Raw genomic sequence first — 15,488 nt, forward strand, 5'->3', positions numbered from 1 at the left:
CCAATACATTCTCGTTCTTTCATCTATTAATTTTTGTTTTTGGCCGCACAATGATTCCATTTCGAGTGAGAAGGATGAATTTGAATATGGTCATCTTGCAGGTGCTTTACGAAAAGTATTAACAGAAAATCCCAATGCCTTCCATGCTCAAAATCTTTCACAATTATCTGAAGAGAAATTTGTCGAGTGGATGGGAGGTGTTACAACCATTCCATTAGTGAAAGAACGAGTGCGGTTGATACGAGAAGTGGGCTCAGTTCTCTTGACACATTTTGAAGGAAGTGCTTTTCAATTGATTCAATCTGCTCAAAAGAGTGTCAAACAATTAGTCTCTCTCATCACTCAATACTTTCCAGGATTTAGAGATTCTTGTATTTATTCTAAAACTGGACATCAAATTCATTTCTATAAGAGAGCACAAATATTTTGTGCAGATATTTATGGATGTTTTAGAGGAGAAGGTATTGGTGAATTTGTAGATATTCATGAATTGACCATGTTTGCTGATTATCGAGTACCACAATTATTGAGTAGTAATATTCATTTCATTGAATGCATTGAGGATCAAAATAAGGAAAAAAATAAGGAGCAAATCAATGAGAATCCTAGTAACGATCAAAATAAGGATCCAATCAATGAGAATAACATGATCCAGAGTGAGTATGACGATGATGAACATGTCGTACTTGTCTATAGTTCAGAATTGAAAGATAAAATTGCTCGATTGCAACCATTGGAATATAGTTCTCAAATGGAAGTTGAAATTAGAGCATTTACAATTCAAGCAGTTGAACAAATGAGACAAGTTTTACTCGAAAAACACAATATCAAGTGTTTGAGTATTGAGATTGATTGGATGTTATGGCAAATTGGTGAAAATGCAAGAAAGACAATCAAGCCTCATCATCGAACACTTTCTATTTATTACTAACATTCATGATGAACCTTATTGGTGAGAGTTGCAATAAATTACTCTAGATCAAAGGTCAAGATATGATCCATTTCATGTTTCCAATGACTCAGCCACATCTTCTTCAACTCGGTTGATGAGCCATGGCAACAAGACCACCACACGGTTGAAGTTGACTTCCGAGCAAAAGAGCTTCCTTGCATCAAAAAAAAATAACGCATTTCTTGCTTCCGAAATCATCACACAAATTTCGCAGCTTGCCCATCTTCCTACAAATTTGGCCTTCATGCGTGATTAGATTGTAAATATCGTGTTCATACTTATCACAAGATTATTCTGTCAGCTGCGGACAAACCATCATCATCTTATTCCTTGTGCTAACCATCATCATATAGACGCACACTTCTCAAGCACACGTGGCATTCATTCCGTATATATGTCCTCTATCCCATCCAAAAGAAAACAACATCAAACCACTATCGACTTTACAAAGCAATCCGATCAAACCAAGAAACTTAAATCTTCAAAAATAATTCAAGACGAAGAAGACAACGACGTTGAGATTATTACAAGTGTTGCCTCAGAAAAGCCCAAAATGAAAGCAATGGCCGTAACATCATCTTCTGCAAGTACGAACTCTTCAAATAACAATTCAGCAACATCCACTTCGTCATCTTCGGGAGGGTTTACTAAAAAGTCATTGGCTCCATCTACTGGAGGTGGGTTGACCAATGGCAACAATAACATGACAACCTCTCCTCTTCCATCTGCATCACAAAAAAAGAGAATGCTCAAAATTAAACCGTTCACTATCAAACCAACGGTTGATGAAAATTTCGAAGAAGAGACTTGGAACAAACTTAAATCAGCCGTCATAGCTATCCAACAAAAACAATTGATTTCGATTGGCCAAGAAGAGCTTTATCAACTTTGCTCTGATTTGTGTAGACATAAAAAACATGAAAGTACATATAACAAATTGAAAGAATTATGTAGCCAGAATATCGAAAGCATTGTAAATGATTTAACGAACAAAACACCTGATCATACTGCTTTCTTGAATATTGTTGTGAAAAGCTGGGAAAACTTCACAGAACAATTGAAATCTATTCGATCAATATTTCTCTATCTAGAAAGATCCTATGTTGTTTCATTACCAGATAAAACAATATGGGACATGGGATTAAAAATATATAGGGACTATCTGAAGAGTAATGAACAAGTAGGAAGAAAGATAATTTCCGGTATTTTATACTTAATTCAACAAGAAAGAAATGGTGAAAGCATTGATAGGTCCATTGTACTACGTCTAGTTCGAATGTTGATAGACTTGCAATTATATGAAGATTATTTTGAAAAATCATTTCTCGAAGAAACGAGAAGTTTCTACTCTGCAGATGGACTCAAAAATGTGGATTCACTCAATCCTCCAGAATATTTATTGTATGTTGAAACTAGGTTAAGACAAGAATCAGAAAGAGTGAGCAATTATCTGGCAAAGACAACGAAACGACCGCTCATACAAATCACAGAACATGAATTAATCAAGAAACATGCAAAGACCATTTTAGAAAAGGGATTCTCTGACATGATGGAGTCTCATAGAATTTCTGACTTGAGTCGATTGTATGGATTATTGAGATTAGTGGATGAACTGGAATTACTCAAAGAATATTTTACAGATTATATGAAACTGAAAGGAGGCAAAATTGTCAAAGATGAAGAAAATGAAAAGAATATGGTTCAAGACACTCTTCAATTAAAAAGCAAGGTTGATGAGTTGTATGAACAAGCTTTCCACAAGAATGAACAATTCATGTATGCCATAAGAAAAGCATTTGAATACTTTTTGAATTTGGTTCCAAACAAACCAAGCGAACTCATTGCCAAATACATTGATTCAAAATTGAAATCTGGTAACAAGGGATTAACAGATTCCGAGTTGGAAAGATGTATGGATAACGCTCATGCCATTGTAAAATACATTCACGGAAAGGATATCTTTGAGGCCTTTTATAAGAAGGATTTAGCAAAGAGACTCTTACTGGGAAGATGTTCATCCTATGATGCAGAAAGAATTATGATTGCTAAACTCAAAACAGAGTGTGGTCCTCAATTTACTAACAAACTTGAAGGCATGTTCAAAGATGTTGATATTTCCAATGACATGATGGCAAATTTCAAGAAGAGTAAGGAATACAAAAAATTATGTTCCGAATTTGGAGACCATGACTCTACCATGCCTTTTGAGTTAAATGTTACCATACTTACAAGTAGTAATTGGCCAAATTACACTCCAGATACTTTAAATTTACCAAAGGAAATTTCTATAGCTCAAGAGGCTTACAAGGATTTCTATGTGAACAAACACTCTGGACGTGTTCTCAAATGGATTCACAATCTTGGTCAATGTACTTTGAAGGCTCTCTTTCCTTCAGGGAGAAAAGAGCTGATTGTATCATTCTATCAAGCTCTAACTCTGTTGCAGTTTAATAACAAGGTCAAAATCTCGTATTCAGAACTCAAACAACTCATTGGTATCGAAGATGCAAAGGAATTTATGCTTACCATGCAATCATTGACACTACACAAAGTGAAAGTATTGAAAAAGGAGAGAAAAGGAACGGACATTAAGGAAGACGATGTCTTTTATGTCAATGATGAGTTTACTCATTCACTCACAAAAATTAAGGTCAACTCTCTACAACTCAAAGAAACCAAAAAAGAAAGAACTGAAACAACTGAGAAGGTCTTGTTAGATCGTAGTTATGTCATTGATGCTGCCATTGTGAGAATTATGAAGGCAAGAAAGACTCTCACTCATCAACAATTGTTGGCAGAAGTGTTAAAACAAATTCGATTCCCAACGACTGGTCAAGACATTAAGAAGAGAATTGAAAGTTTAATTGACAGAGATTATCTTGAAAGAGATGCAAATTCACAAGCTGGCAGTTCATCCTGTACGTATCATTATGTTGCTTAGCGAGAGAGGAATGTGAAACATGTTGAATTCGTTGTGTGTGCGTGTACAAAATATTGTCTTTTTCATTAAACAAACACTATTTATGAAAGTGGTTTGGATCAAGTTTTCTTAAATTGGTAATGGCCAAGTCGTATTAACAAACCATCGTATCGTTGGTAACAATAATACCATTGAGTTACTCACCAAGTATCAATTCGTGAGAGTCAGATTGTCAAATTCTTGTGGATGAATAACTGTTACGCTTGATCAAGTTGGTACCAACCTCCAAAGTATTTTTGAAGATAAGTTATTTAAAAAAATGAAGAGAAGTTTTGAGCAAGCCTTGTTGGGTGAGAGTAGTACTACCAACCATGACATGAGTAGTAGCAGCGATCATGCACAAGAGGCAGACACCACTACCAACTCGTCCTCAATAACAACAACAACAACAACTTTAAATCCTACGACTGTTGTGAACAATAGACCACAACAAGCATCTCCGAATGAAACGAGTTCACTCACAACCACTCAACCACCATCATCACACCAACAACAAGCCTTTTCCGATCCATATCATCGGATCACACCACTCATGACTTCAATAGGATCACCTCATCATTCCAATCATGTCATGATTCAACAACAACTACCACAAACACAACAAACTCAACCCTCACAACAAATGCCATCTTCAACGATTCATTCACACTCTTCCATGCTTCATCGATTGGCCATTCACAATGCCACTATGAATACAGTGAATGCCATTCAACAACGATCAATACCGCATTCTATTCCATCTTCTTCTCAACATTCTATGCCATCTTCTTCTCCTCCTCAACAACATCAACAACATAATCAACATAATCAACAACAACAAACATCACATGGAATAATGACATCCAATCATTCATCACCTCCTTCCAAGAAATTAAAATCTCAAACATCATCACCAACCAATCCAAGTCAAGCATTACCTCCCAATTTACCAAATCTTTTACCAAATTTAATGGGCAATAGTTTACCACCTTTGAGTAATTTCTTATTTACACCTCCTCCTTTTTTACAAGCTGTGAGTCGATCACGATCGAATTCATCCTCTTCAACAAATTCAACCACACCAAATTCTTCTCAACCGATTCATAGCTCTTCTTCTTCTCAATTGATCCATAGTTCTTCACCAAGAAATAGATCTAATTCAACAAATTTATTACCTTCTAATGGTGTGATCAACTCGTCCAATATGGTGATCAACTCATCCAATATGATGATCAACTCATCCACACAATCATTCAATAACACACTCTCTAACCCTTCTACTGTGGTGGTTCCTTCAGGTATTCCAGTAAATTCCTCACAAAATTCTTCAAAAAGTCATCCAATCACTTCAACAGGACCTCTTCCTCCTTCTCAAGATACAAGAAGTCAAAAATTAAAAGATACTTGGGTTGAAGTTTACAAAAGCTTAAAAAAACTGGAAGCTTTTGTGAGTCAAAAAACAACACAATCTTGTACAAGGCCTTGGGAAAATAACGAACATGTCACTCTATTTACAATAATTTATGATTTATGCATTTTACCTGATTCTGTTTATTATGAAGATCAGCTCTATATTCTCTATTCTATTTATATCAAGAAATATTTACAAACAACCATTGTACCATGTTTGAAAGACAAACATTCTGAAGATTTGTTAAATGAAATTGTTTTTATTTGGGGAAATTTTAGAGATATATTTGTGAAATTTTGTTCCTATATATTTAAATATTTAGATCAATTTTATGTTGTTTCAAATTCCAAACGAACATTACGATCTGAAGCATTTTACTCCTTCAAAACAGTTGTGTTTGATGGAATGAAAACTACTCTGAGACAAATTATTCTAGACAAGATTGATCAAGATCGAAAAAATTTCAATTCCGATACCTCCTTTTATTTATCTCAAAGACATTTATTGAGACAAACTCTTGAATTATTCATTGAATTGGATCATTCAAATTTTGTACCAATTCCAGACTATGTTTCTCAACCACAACGTGAAAGTATTGGTGGTAACATTACTAACATTTCTTCATCATCCAATTTGAGTGTATTGAATTCTCATTTGAATTCTCATACGAATTGCCATCTTCACTGTGAAGAATATGTTCAAGATTTTGAAAAATTTGCTGAAAAAGAAACGAGAGAATTTTATCATAAAATTGCAGAAGATTGGATTGAAAAGTATAATCTCACAGAGTATTTAATGAGAGCTGAAGATTGTATTCAACAAGAACAATCAAGAATTTATGCCATCTTTCCCACTCACTTTTCACAAAACAAACTCATGAAAATTGTAGATTTGGAATTGTTGAAAAATAAGGAACAACGTTTATTAGAAATGTCTGGATCAGGAGTGAAAATTCTAATTCGAGATGAAAAGATGGAAGATTTAAAAAGATTGTATCGACTCATGAATCGAGTAGAAGGAGGATTAGAGCCAATTGCTGAACTCTTTAAAGAATATTTAATTTTTGTTGGAAATGAATTATTTAGCAAACATGAGAGAGCGACTTTGGAGATGATTAAGGGAGTACAATCAAACATGAGTAGTAGTAGTAGCAGTATTAGTACTTCTATTACTACATCTTCTTCTTCTTTTACTACATCCTCTTCTATAGCTACTACATCTTCTTCTTCTTCTTCTTCTGTTACTACATCCTCTTCTATTACCACTACTACTAATAGTAGTAATAGTTCCTCTATGGATACTAGCCCTCCTGAAACAAACACAAAATCCTCTTCAGATCCTCTCAATAATATTATTGAATCATCCATCATTTCTAATGAAGTATACACAAAATGTGTGAGATATTTGATTGAATACTATGTCATTGAATTGATGGAATTGCACAAAAAGATGAAAAATATTGTGAATGGTCCTTTTTGTAGAAATGTCATCTTCCACAAAGCCATGTCAGAAGGTTTTAAACAATTTGTGAATAAGAATATTTCACTTGGTCAATTTGAAATCAGAGTAGTTCAATTATTTGCCTACTACACGGATGATATTTTGAGAAAAAAGACAGATGATAATTTAGATTTAATTGTTGATTTTATTCAATTCTTTTCAGATCGAGATATTTTCATTGAAGAATATAGAAAGTTATTTGCTGTTCGATTACTAGTAACAGATTATCAAGAATTAGAAGAACGTATGATGATTTCTAAACTTAAATATCATTACAGAGGAGTAGCAGATATTTACAAACTTGAGAAAATGCTTGCTGATAAGACAATGACCAATGACATGAGACAAGACTTTCAAAATTATATCTCACTGAATAATTTACATCTTCCTTATGAGGTGAATGTGACTGTATTAACAATGGGAATGTGGCCTTTAAAAGCTAAAGAATATATGCAACTTCCAAAAGAGATTGCTGACTCACAAATGCTCTTCAAACAATTTTATGATTCTAGAAATGGAAAACGAGTGTTAAAATGGGTATATTCCAAGAGTATGGTTCAGTTACTGGCTCACTATGCAAAAGGAAATCATTTATTGGAATTGACCACTCTACAGGCCTCCATACTTTTACTATTTAATGACAACTCGTCATTGACATTGAAACAAATTGAAGAACTCACTGGTTTGAGTTATGACAACATTGCGATTCATTCTCAGCAACAGCAGCAAGCATCAAGTACCATCAGACCATTTGGAGCAGCTGCTTCCAATTCAGAATCGCAATCATCGTATTCATCCGATATTGATTTGAAACAAGCTATTGCATCACTCACTACCGAGAAATTACCCCTTCTTATTCGTACTAACAATGCTAGTAGTAGTGGAGAATCGTCCATCGTGCTCACTCTCAACGAAGCGTTTCATAATAGACTTCACAAAATTAAGGTTCCTCTTCCCAGAGTAACCCAAAAAGATATTCAGAGCACACAATCATCTGTATCTACAGATCGAACTTATATTTTAGATGCGTGTGTGGTTCGAGTGATGAAAACAAGAAAGTCCATGAACATTCAGAGTCTATTTAACGAGGTCGTGACGCAGCTCATACCAATTTTCACACCTGATGTGAAACAAATCAAGAAGAGAATCGAGTCGTTAATTGAAAGAGATTTTTTAAAACGAGATGAAGTTAATAACACAATAATTCACTATGTTGCCTAATTAAACATGCCATGATCAAATTTTGACCAATCTGCTAACCATACTTTGTCCTCTGGCTTCTGCAATATCGTGAGCTGTTTTTCCTAAATTGTTTTTTATGGATTTATCTGCTCCCAATCTTAGCAGCTCCTCGACAGAAGCAACTCGACCAAAATAGCTTGCAATGTGAAGTGGGGTGTCACCGAACTGTTTGGGTTGCAATAAATTTATGGCTACCAAAGATGCACTTACGTAGGACTTGCTATTTACACTTAATCCTGCTTTCACCAACACCTCAAGAATTTCAACGTTATCCTTAGAGGCGGCACCATGAAGGGAGTTCTAGGATTTGTGAACATGATCTGTGAAATTAAACGAAACAACTCACCCACTGAAATAATTAACTTTTTTGCTGAACACAACTCAACAATAAGCTTACCTCAATCTTTTTTGCATTTGAGCGATGTGATTAAAACGAAAAGACACTTACGAACTTGTTTATGGAGATATGTGAGTTCTTCACATGATGATTTACTACTTACTTTCTATCATCGGGATATGATCGATAATTTCGGAAACAAATATTACTTACATCTCCTAACTCCACTTTTGCTCCCTTTGATACTAATAATGATACAATTTCTTTGTTTCCCTTAAAGGACGCAGCAAATAAGGGTGTCTTGAAGTCAATAGTAATTACATGTTTTGTTTCAATTGATCATACCCACTACCAACCATGATCCTCCGGTTTATCTGCCTTCATCGCCCAAACAACATACCTCACTCTCAAATATTCCCACAGGTGAAAAAGCATTGAGATCAGCCTTTCCGCTTTCAACAATTTTTTTAACGGCTGCTACATCACCCTTAGTTACAGCGTCATAGAGATCCTTAGTGGATGATTGTTGAGCCATTTTTTTAAATGTACATCTTTACGAAATTAAGAGTGACACACAGTGGTTTAACGCGAGCCTCAATTCTGCAGCGAGTTTGTTGGTGAGTTGGCGAGGGTGATTTGTAAAGATTTAATGCAAGTGTTCCCATTCACTCCTAAAGGCATGTGGCTTCCAATAGTATCTTTCATCACCATGATCATGACCACATGATTCATCACCACATTCTTCACCAATATGATTCTCTTCAGAGTAATCAGCTGTTTCGAGTGTTGGATAATCTTCATAGCCTGTAAGTGGGGGAGCCAGAACAATGTTTTCTACATCCTTACTACGTCCTCCGAGTAGTCCAGCAGAGTAAATATCGCGTGAAACAATTTCTTGAACTAGATCTGGAGTTTTCGACAATCGAGGAATCATTTGGTTGAGTATGGAACTTGGTACTGCTTGATGTTCTGGCTTGTCTTCATTCTTTGTAAGAATTTCTTTCATCTTGAGATAAAGGGGTAAATATAATTGATAATTTGGTTTGACTCCATTCTTTTCTTCCAATTCAACAATAAAGTTAAAACATTCGTCAAATTTTCCATTGTCAATAAAACACTTCACAATGGTCTTGTAAGTTGAATAATCTAAAGTTAATTTAAAGTCCTTGTGGATAGCATTTGTGAGATGAAGAGCTAGAGGTAAATATCCAAAGAGGCATGAAATGGTGATAAGTTCCATGTATATTCCAAGAGCCTTTGGGTCTTCTGCTTGGACAAATTGATTTAATTTTGTTAGAGAGTTCAATAATGTAAAATTTGGAGAGTCGGATGGAGCTTGTTCTTTACGAACGTTATGAGAAATATATTGATGAATATACTTGTCCAACTCTTTTGCCATCTTACTACTTCCTTTCGGAAGACAGGAAGAGGCTTTACTCCTTGCAGATTCCCATAACCGTAAAATTTGATTCTTTTCAATTTCAGAGATTTCATCTCGAATAATGGGTGATTTGCTTTCAACAGTTACTCCTTGTACAATTCCGAAAGTTTTATAACTGGTACAATAATTAGCACTGGTGTTTTTAGTTTCCCGTGTATGATCATAAATATTAATGTTATTATTTTGATAATTAAAATTCAACATCAAGACGGTTCTAGAAGAGAAAGAAGGAATTTTAAATAACGAGTGATTTGAGAAGATCGCTCGTCTACCTTCGCTAAGCCTTTTTGCCAACATTTTTTGTGTTCTTCTTTCGGATTGAGTATTTTGACTGGACGGAAATGTTGTTGTTTGAATTCAGAGTAAGTGGAACTCAGAACAGGATGATAACCAGACTTCCTCTTCAAGATGTTTCTCGGATTTCATTGGAATTCATCACTCAACTCAATATCACGGAAATACATTCCGTCATCACAATTCCGAAAATTCCTGTTCTATTTTCTTCCTCACCAAACATGAATTGGTTCAAAATTCTTTAAAAAATGCCAAAATCAAAATCATCCTCAAGAACCTCTGCCGAAACCACAACAACAACATTGGCCAGCAATTCTCAATCGAATACTTCCCTCTCGTCGACGAGTGATGAAGCAACATCCGAATCACCACCACCATCACAAACCAAACAAAGAATTGTAAAAACACCCTACACCAAAAGAGCTTGTGTCGGATGTCATAAAGCCAAAGTGAAATGCTCTCATGAACGACCTTGCCATCGATGTACAGCCAAAGGTATTGAATGTGTGGATTATATTCCTGTTCAACAACAGCAGCAGCAACAACAGCAAGCAAATCTTTTAAACAATCCTTCCTCATCTCTAAATACCACTTCTCTCATCACACCGCACAATGTCATGACACTTCCAGCTGGAGCCAATCCTTTCTTATTTGCTGCTCATCATTCGAATGGAATGGCAGTTCCAATGGTTCCTGTGATCATTCCAATGACAGCTGCCGGTAGTACAAATTGTATGGTTGGTGAAGTGAATCACAATAATGGAAACGGTTGTAATGCTAGTATTCATAATAGTACGAATAATAATAATAACAATCAACAACAACAACAACATTTTCATCATCATGCCATGTTATTTGACCCATCATCGGTATTTACGAATATGAATATGGATGTTTCTCATCATGCAGCAATAAATTCCATACAACATGTTCCTACATTGGATTCCATCTCAAACGGTTGTGAATCATCTTCATTGCATCATCAGCCTCACTTTTTGCATCCATCACTAACGTCCCCAACGCCTTCTCATCATCATGCTTCTAGTAATCATCAAGAATTTAATTTGTGTTCGGAAAGTAATACAGACTCTCTTTCGCCGTTTCTTTCGTTCGGAAAAGGAAAACAAAACTTTGAACCTTTTTCAGTATTTAATACGATGAATAATAGTAACCATGAATCAAACACAAGAATTGAAGAACTTGATCATTCTTCGAGTGTGGAATTTGAAGAAGACGTTGTTGATGAATCCATTGTAGCTGCTCATCAACCAGAATTAGATGATTCCTCTCGACAACTTTTACCTTACATTCCCAATTCTCTACCTCCACCTTCAACAAACCCAACAAACAACTCTGATATTGCAAATATTGGAATTAAGAGAATTGAAACAAGACATTATAGAATTGAAAAATTATATTTTGGCCAACAGCAGAACCTCAACGAGTAAGAAGATCATTATTTCCTAAGTTTGTGAGACGTGTGTGTCAATGTTGACATGGTCTCAAGTACATTAAACTCAAAAATATTCTCAATGCACGTATTATACTGGCGATAGGTGAGATGCACAAACTTGTGAAACTCAGTCAGCTGCCAACCAATAACTGTTGTCGTCTCATAATGTAGTATTACTCACCCTTCATTCCGTAAACAATATTGTAATCTCAATGTCGACATTCGCTAGCACAGTTTCCGTTCCGGACCACATACTCCAATGGGATAGACACCGGAGAGGATTTTGAAAACGAAAAAATGCAATCAGAAGACCGCATGAATAGCGTTCCTTCCATCTCACTCTCCGCTCAAAAGGAAGAAGAGAAACCATCCAACACAGCCGCTGAAGTCTCTGAAAGTGGCCATACTCACGGATGGAATGCAGAGAATATTTCATTCTTGGTGTGTAGGTTTTATTCATGATGAAAAGGCTTATCTCATTTCGTTTACGATAATTGTTGTTGTTGTTGGGCAATCGATTCTTGGTGTTCGCGCAAACACCTCAACAAATTCCAATCATCACAATTTGTGATTGAACCACCATGATTCGGTCGGCATTTACACAACAATACTCTTCTTTACCCTCTCGACACTACAGTGGTGGGTGCCTTTCAAGTCGTTATGGTCGTCTTGTTCTGGGTATTTTTCGATTACGAGCACTCGGTAACGAATTCGGACGAAGCCTCACTCCACACTGCTAACGAAGAAGCACAGCATGATGTGGCTCATTACTACAAGCCCATGCTCGATGTCGGTATCATGGTGTTTGTGGGTTTTGGTTTCCTAATGACGTTTTTGAAGAGATATGGATATATGGCCTTCGGAATGAATTTCTTTATTTCAGGTAAGTGTGCATTGTGAAGATTTACAACAAGAATGTTCAATGTGCAAACAACAAAACCCTATATTGCATTTTGAAATGTTTCAAAATGTGCATTTTCAACAATGTGTTCAATGAAATATTTCAACCATAACACACAAACAGCTCTCATTTTCCAATGGGGAATTTTGAATCAAGCTTTCTGGCGAGGTGTCAATAAGGGATTTCCAGTCACTGGAGATCAAGTCCATTGGCCAAACCCAAGATGGATGGTGCATTTTGAACTTCAAGACTTGGTGGAAGGCCATTTCGCTGCAGCTTCTTTCCTAGTTTCATTTGGTGTCTTGATTGGAAAGACTACACCTCTTCAAATTACTGTTGCTGGTATTATTCATACTCTTTTCTATGCTTTGAATTATTATATTGGAACTTGGGTGTTGAAGGCAAGCGATATTGGAGGATCTATGTTCATTCACTTGTTTGGAGCTGTTTATGGATTGATGGCTTCTTATGTTTTGTGGAATAAGAAGGCAATTGCTGGACATCCAGCTCAATCATCTCGTTATACTTCTGACCTTTTCTCATTGATTGGTACCATCTTCCTTTTCCTTTGTTGGCCATCATTCAATGCTGCTGTAAGTTTGATGTTTTATAAGGAAAGCTTATATTATTGACCACATTTAAATAACAGTTGTGTAAGTGTGAAAAGATTTTTACATTTATTAATTTTTTAAATTTTACATTTGGAAACAGCTCCAACTGGTACCACTCAATTTAGAGCATTCATTAACACGATCATGTCCTTAATGGGTTCTGCAGTAGCTTCGTTTTTCTGCAGTAGATTGGTCAGAGGAGGAGTTTTTGCAATGGAAGATATTCAAAATGGTACTTTGGCTGGAGGAGTAGCTGTTGGTGCTGTTGCAGGTAAGTTCCCTCAACAATACATTAAGAAATGAAACAATGGTTTTGTTAATGAATATCAGATATGGTTATTTTACCAGGAGGTGCTTTAACTGTTGGTATTATTGCCGGATTTATTAGCGTTTTTGGATTCAAGTTCTTTACTCCTAATTTGAGAAGATTCCTCAAGCTGCACGACAGTAAGTTTACTAATTCAGCATATTATTTCTAATTTCACAATTGTAGCTTGCGGAGTTTTGAACTTGCATTGCATTCCAGGATTTATTGGAGGTGTTGGCTCGATTATTGCTGCAGGTGTTGCAGCTGGACAAAGAGTCAATTACGGTGTTTCGTACGATAAAATGTTTGGGTATGTAACTTTCTTTAAAAGATAGCATCATCATGTTCAACTTGAATTATCTTGAATGAACAGAAATGGAACACATCAGTGGGGCTACCAATTTGCCACCCTTGCCATTACTATTGGTATTGCAATCGTCTCTGGTTTATTGGCTGGCCTAATCATTCGGTGGTTGTTCCCAGAAAAGTCTGTCTTCTATGACGAGCCATACTGGGAAGTTGCAGATGAATCTATGTTGGTTGATGAACCACCAAAGGAAGAAAAGAAGAACACTGATATTGAATTGAAGGCTGTGAACGTTTAATAAATTTAACATGTTTAATTAGAAACAAGATGTCATAACTTTACATCATGGTAGCCTGTGGAAACTGGAGTGCTAGGAAGAAAATCAAGGCTACCAAAAAGTTCAATATCTGGCAAATCAAATTGAGCTTCGTCTTCTCCAACAAATGGTTCAGAAAAGGAGAAAGAAAGAGAATCCTCAACGTCTAAAACCTTTGCGTTTGATTCAGCATTAGAAAAAGGTTCACTTAAAACAAAATTGTTTTGACCAAAATCTACATATTGAACATTGGTAATTACAGGCTCTGAGGTTTGTGGCGCTTGAGCAATCTGATTGTTCCTTTGTTGGTGAGAATTTAAATACTGAGTGGAGCATGACAACGATGTTGGAGGAGATAAAAATCCATATGGCGTGTTGCTTGCACGTGTAAATTGTTGGACGCTCGTAGTATTGTTCAAATCGGAGGATGACAGAGAAGGTTGGGCAATCTCTTTTTTGTTTGTAGTTTTTCTCTTCTTTGTTTTTTGTGTTTCTTCCTCGTTGCAAGTACTAATTTGAACATTGTTGTATTGGATGAGACCGTTAGGAAGCTGTTGAACGACAGGAGGAGGTTTAGAGGCAGTGGTGATGGATAATGATGGCTGGTTTAAACTAGGACAATCAAATCTGAGAATGTTCTTGGTATTAATAATATTTGTAGTGCCATTGTTATTGGCTTTAGAGATGTCCTGATTGGCATTGGTTTGAGATGTTGATGCAGTAGGCTTTGATGGAGCAGTTGTTTGATTGTTTGTGCTCATCATCGGTACTTGATGTTGTTGAATATGAATGAGAGGTTGAGAGTGTGGTTGGTAATGTGATGATGAAGCATGGCTCATTGGTTGTTGATGCATCGCTAACGAGACGCCTTGTTGTCCAGCATATTGTTCTTCTTGCTCGATGGCATCACCTTCAGTAGCGTCCTCATCATCATTGCATGTATTGCTCATCTTTCTCTTCTTTGGCATGCTGATCACAAAGTAATTTTGTTGAAAGTTCTCGCATGTTTTCAATTGCTTTCTCAACTGAAAGTACTTCTTCTCTTTTCTAATATTGGACATACAAGGCTCCCATTCGCTGGTCATATCCACGAATTTAAAGGATGGATCTTTCTTCTTGTTCTTTCCCGAAGATGAGGATGAAGGCTCTGCTACGTGCTCATTTGCAAATTTATCTGACTTTTTCTTCATACCCGGAGGAGGAATTGGTGAGGTGGTGGATTTTGAATACAGTTGGGAATGAGACAATACTGGAAACAACAATAATTCGCTGGTTGCTGAATATTTTTTAAATTAAATTTAATTCGAAATTAAAACGAAATTTCCTCATCTCGTGTACAGAATTGAAGAGTTGAATGAATTTGCTCTTCAAATAACTCGCTTTTAGTAACGTTAGGTGGTGCTTCGAGGGTCTTCCGTTCAAGAGCTTTGCTACAGAATAACACATCACAATTAAGC

The 15,488-nt window shown here is 36.1% G+C and overlaps 8 protein-coding genes across 8 annotated transcripts; 5 read left to right on the forward strand and 3 right to left on the reverse strand.

Annotated features, from left to right (window-relative positions):
• Positions 1-190: 190 nt before the first annotated feature.
• Positions 191-931, forward strand: C9374_008145 (uncharacterized protein; the record flags this gene model as incomplete). Its single annotated transcript, XM_044698189.1, has 1 exon — positions 191-931. One exon carries the CDS (start codon positions 191-193, stop codon positions 929-931), a length of 741 nt encoding a protein of 246 aa, XP_044545768.1.
• A 415-nt stretch (positions 932-1,346) lies between these two features.
• On the forward strand, positions 1,347-3,893 carry C9374_008146 (uncharacterized protein; the record flags this gene model as incomplete). The annotated part of the gene is made up of 1 exon (XM_044698190.1): positions 1,347-3,893. The coding sequence occupies one exon, from the start codon at positions 1,347-1,349 to the stop codon at positions 3,891-3,893; it is 2,547 nt and encodes an 848-aa protein (XP_044545769.1).
• A 298-nt stretch (positions 3,894-4,191) lies between these two features.
• C9374_008147 (uncharacterized protein) lies at positions 4,192-8,043 on the forward strand (the record flags this gene model as incomplete). Its single annotated transcript, XM_044698191.1, has 1 exon — positions 4,192-8,043. One exon carries the CDS (start codon positions 4,192-4,194, stop codon positions 8,041-8,043), a length of 3,852 nt encoding a protein of 1,283 aa, XP_044545770.1.
• A 15-nt stretch (positions 8,044-8,058) lies between these two features.
• Positions 8,059-8,936, reverse strand: C9374_008148 (uncharacterized protein; the record flags this gene model as incomplete). The annotated part of the gene is made up of 3 exons (XM_044698192.1): positions 8,059-8,364; positions 8,615-8,701; positions 8,802-8,936. The coding sequence occupies 3 exons, from the start codon at positions 8,934-8,936 to the stop codon at positions 8,059-8,061; spliced, it is 528 nt and encodes a 175-aa protein (XP_044545771.1).
• Positions 8,937-9,047: 111 nt separating this feature from the next.
• Positions 9,048-10,139, reverse strand: C9374_008149 (uncharacterized protein; the record flags this gene model as incomplete). Its single annotated transcript, XM_044698193.1, has 1 exon — positions 9,048-10,139. One exon carries the CDS (start codon positions 10,137-10,139, stop codon positions 9,048-9,050), a length of 1,092 nt encoding a protein of 363 aa, XP_044545772.1.
• A 245-nt stretch (positions 10,140-10,384) lies between these two features.
• On the forward strand, positions 10,385-11,584 carry C9374_008150 (uncharacterized protein; the record flags this gene model as incomplete). The annotated part of the gene is made up of 1 exon (XM_044698195.1): positions 10,385-11,584. The coding sequence occupies one exon, from the start codon at positions 10,385-10,387 to the stop codon at positions 11,582-11,584; it is 1,200 nt and encodes a 399-aa protein (XP_044545773.1).
• A 302-nt stretch (positions 11,585-11,886) lies between these two features.
• On the forward strand, positions 11,887-14,013 carry C9374_008151 (uncharacterized protein; the record flags this gene model as incomplete). Its single annotated transcript, XM_044698196.1, has 7 exons — positions 11,887-12,034; positions 12,227-12,472; positions 12,614-13,087; positions 13,202-13,372; positions 13,432-13,548; positions 13,595-13,718; positions 13,782-14,013. The coding sequence occupies 7 exons, from the start codon at positions 11,887-11,889 to the stop codon at positions 14,011-14,013; spliced, it is 1,512 nt and encodes a 503-aa protein (XP_044545774.1).
• Positions 14,014-14,045: 32 nt separating this feature from the next.
• C9374_008152 (uncharacterized protein) lies at positions 14,046-15,221 on the reverse strand (the record flags this gene model as incomplete). Its single annotated transcript, XM_044698197.1, has 1 exon — positions 14,046-15,221. The coding sequence occupies one exon, from the start codon at positions 15,219-15,221 to the stop codon at positions 14,046-14,048; it is 1,176 nt and encodes a 391-aa protein (XP_044545775.1).
• Positions 15,222-15,488: the final 267 nt, after the last annotated feature.

The sequence above is a fragment of the Naegleria lovaniensis genome, assembly GCF_003324165.1.
Source record: "Naegleria lovaniensis strain ATCC 30569 chromosome Unknown tig033, whole genome shotgun sequence".
NCBI classification, from domain to species: domain Eukaryota; phylum Heterolobosea; class Eutetramitea; order Acrasida; family Naegleriidae; genus Naegleria; species Naegleria lovaniensis.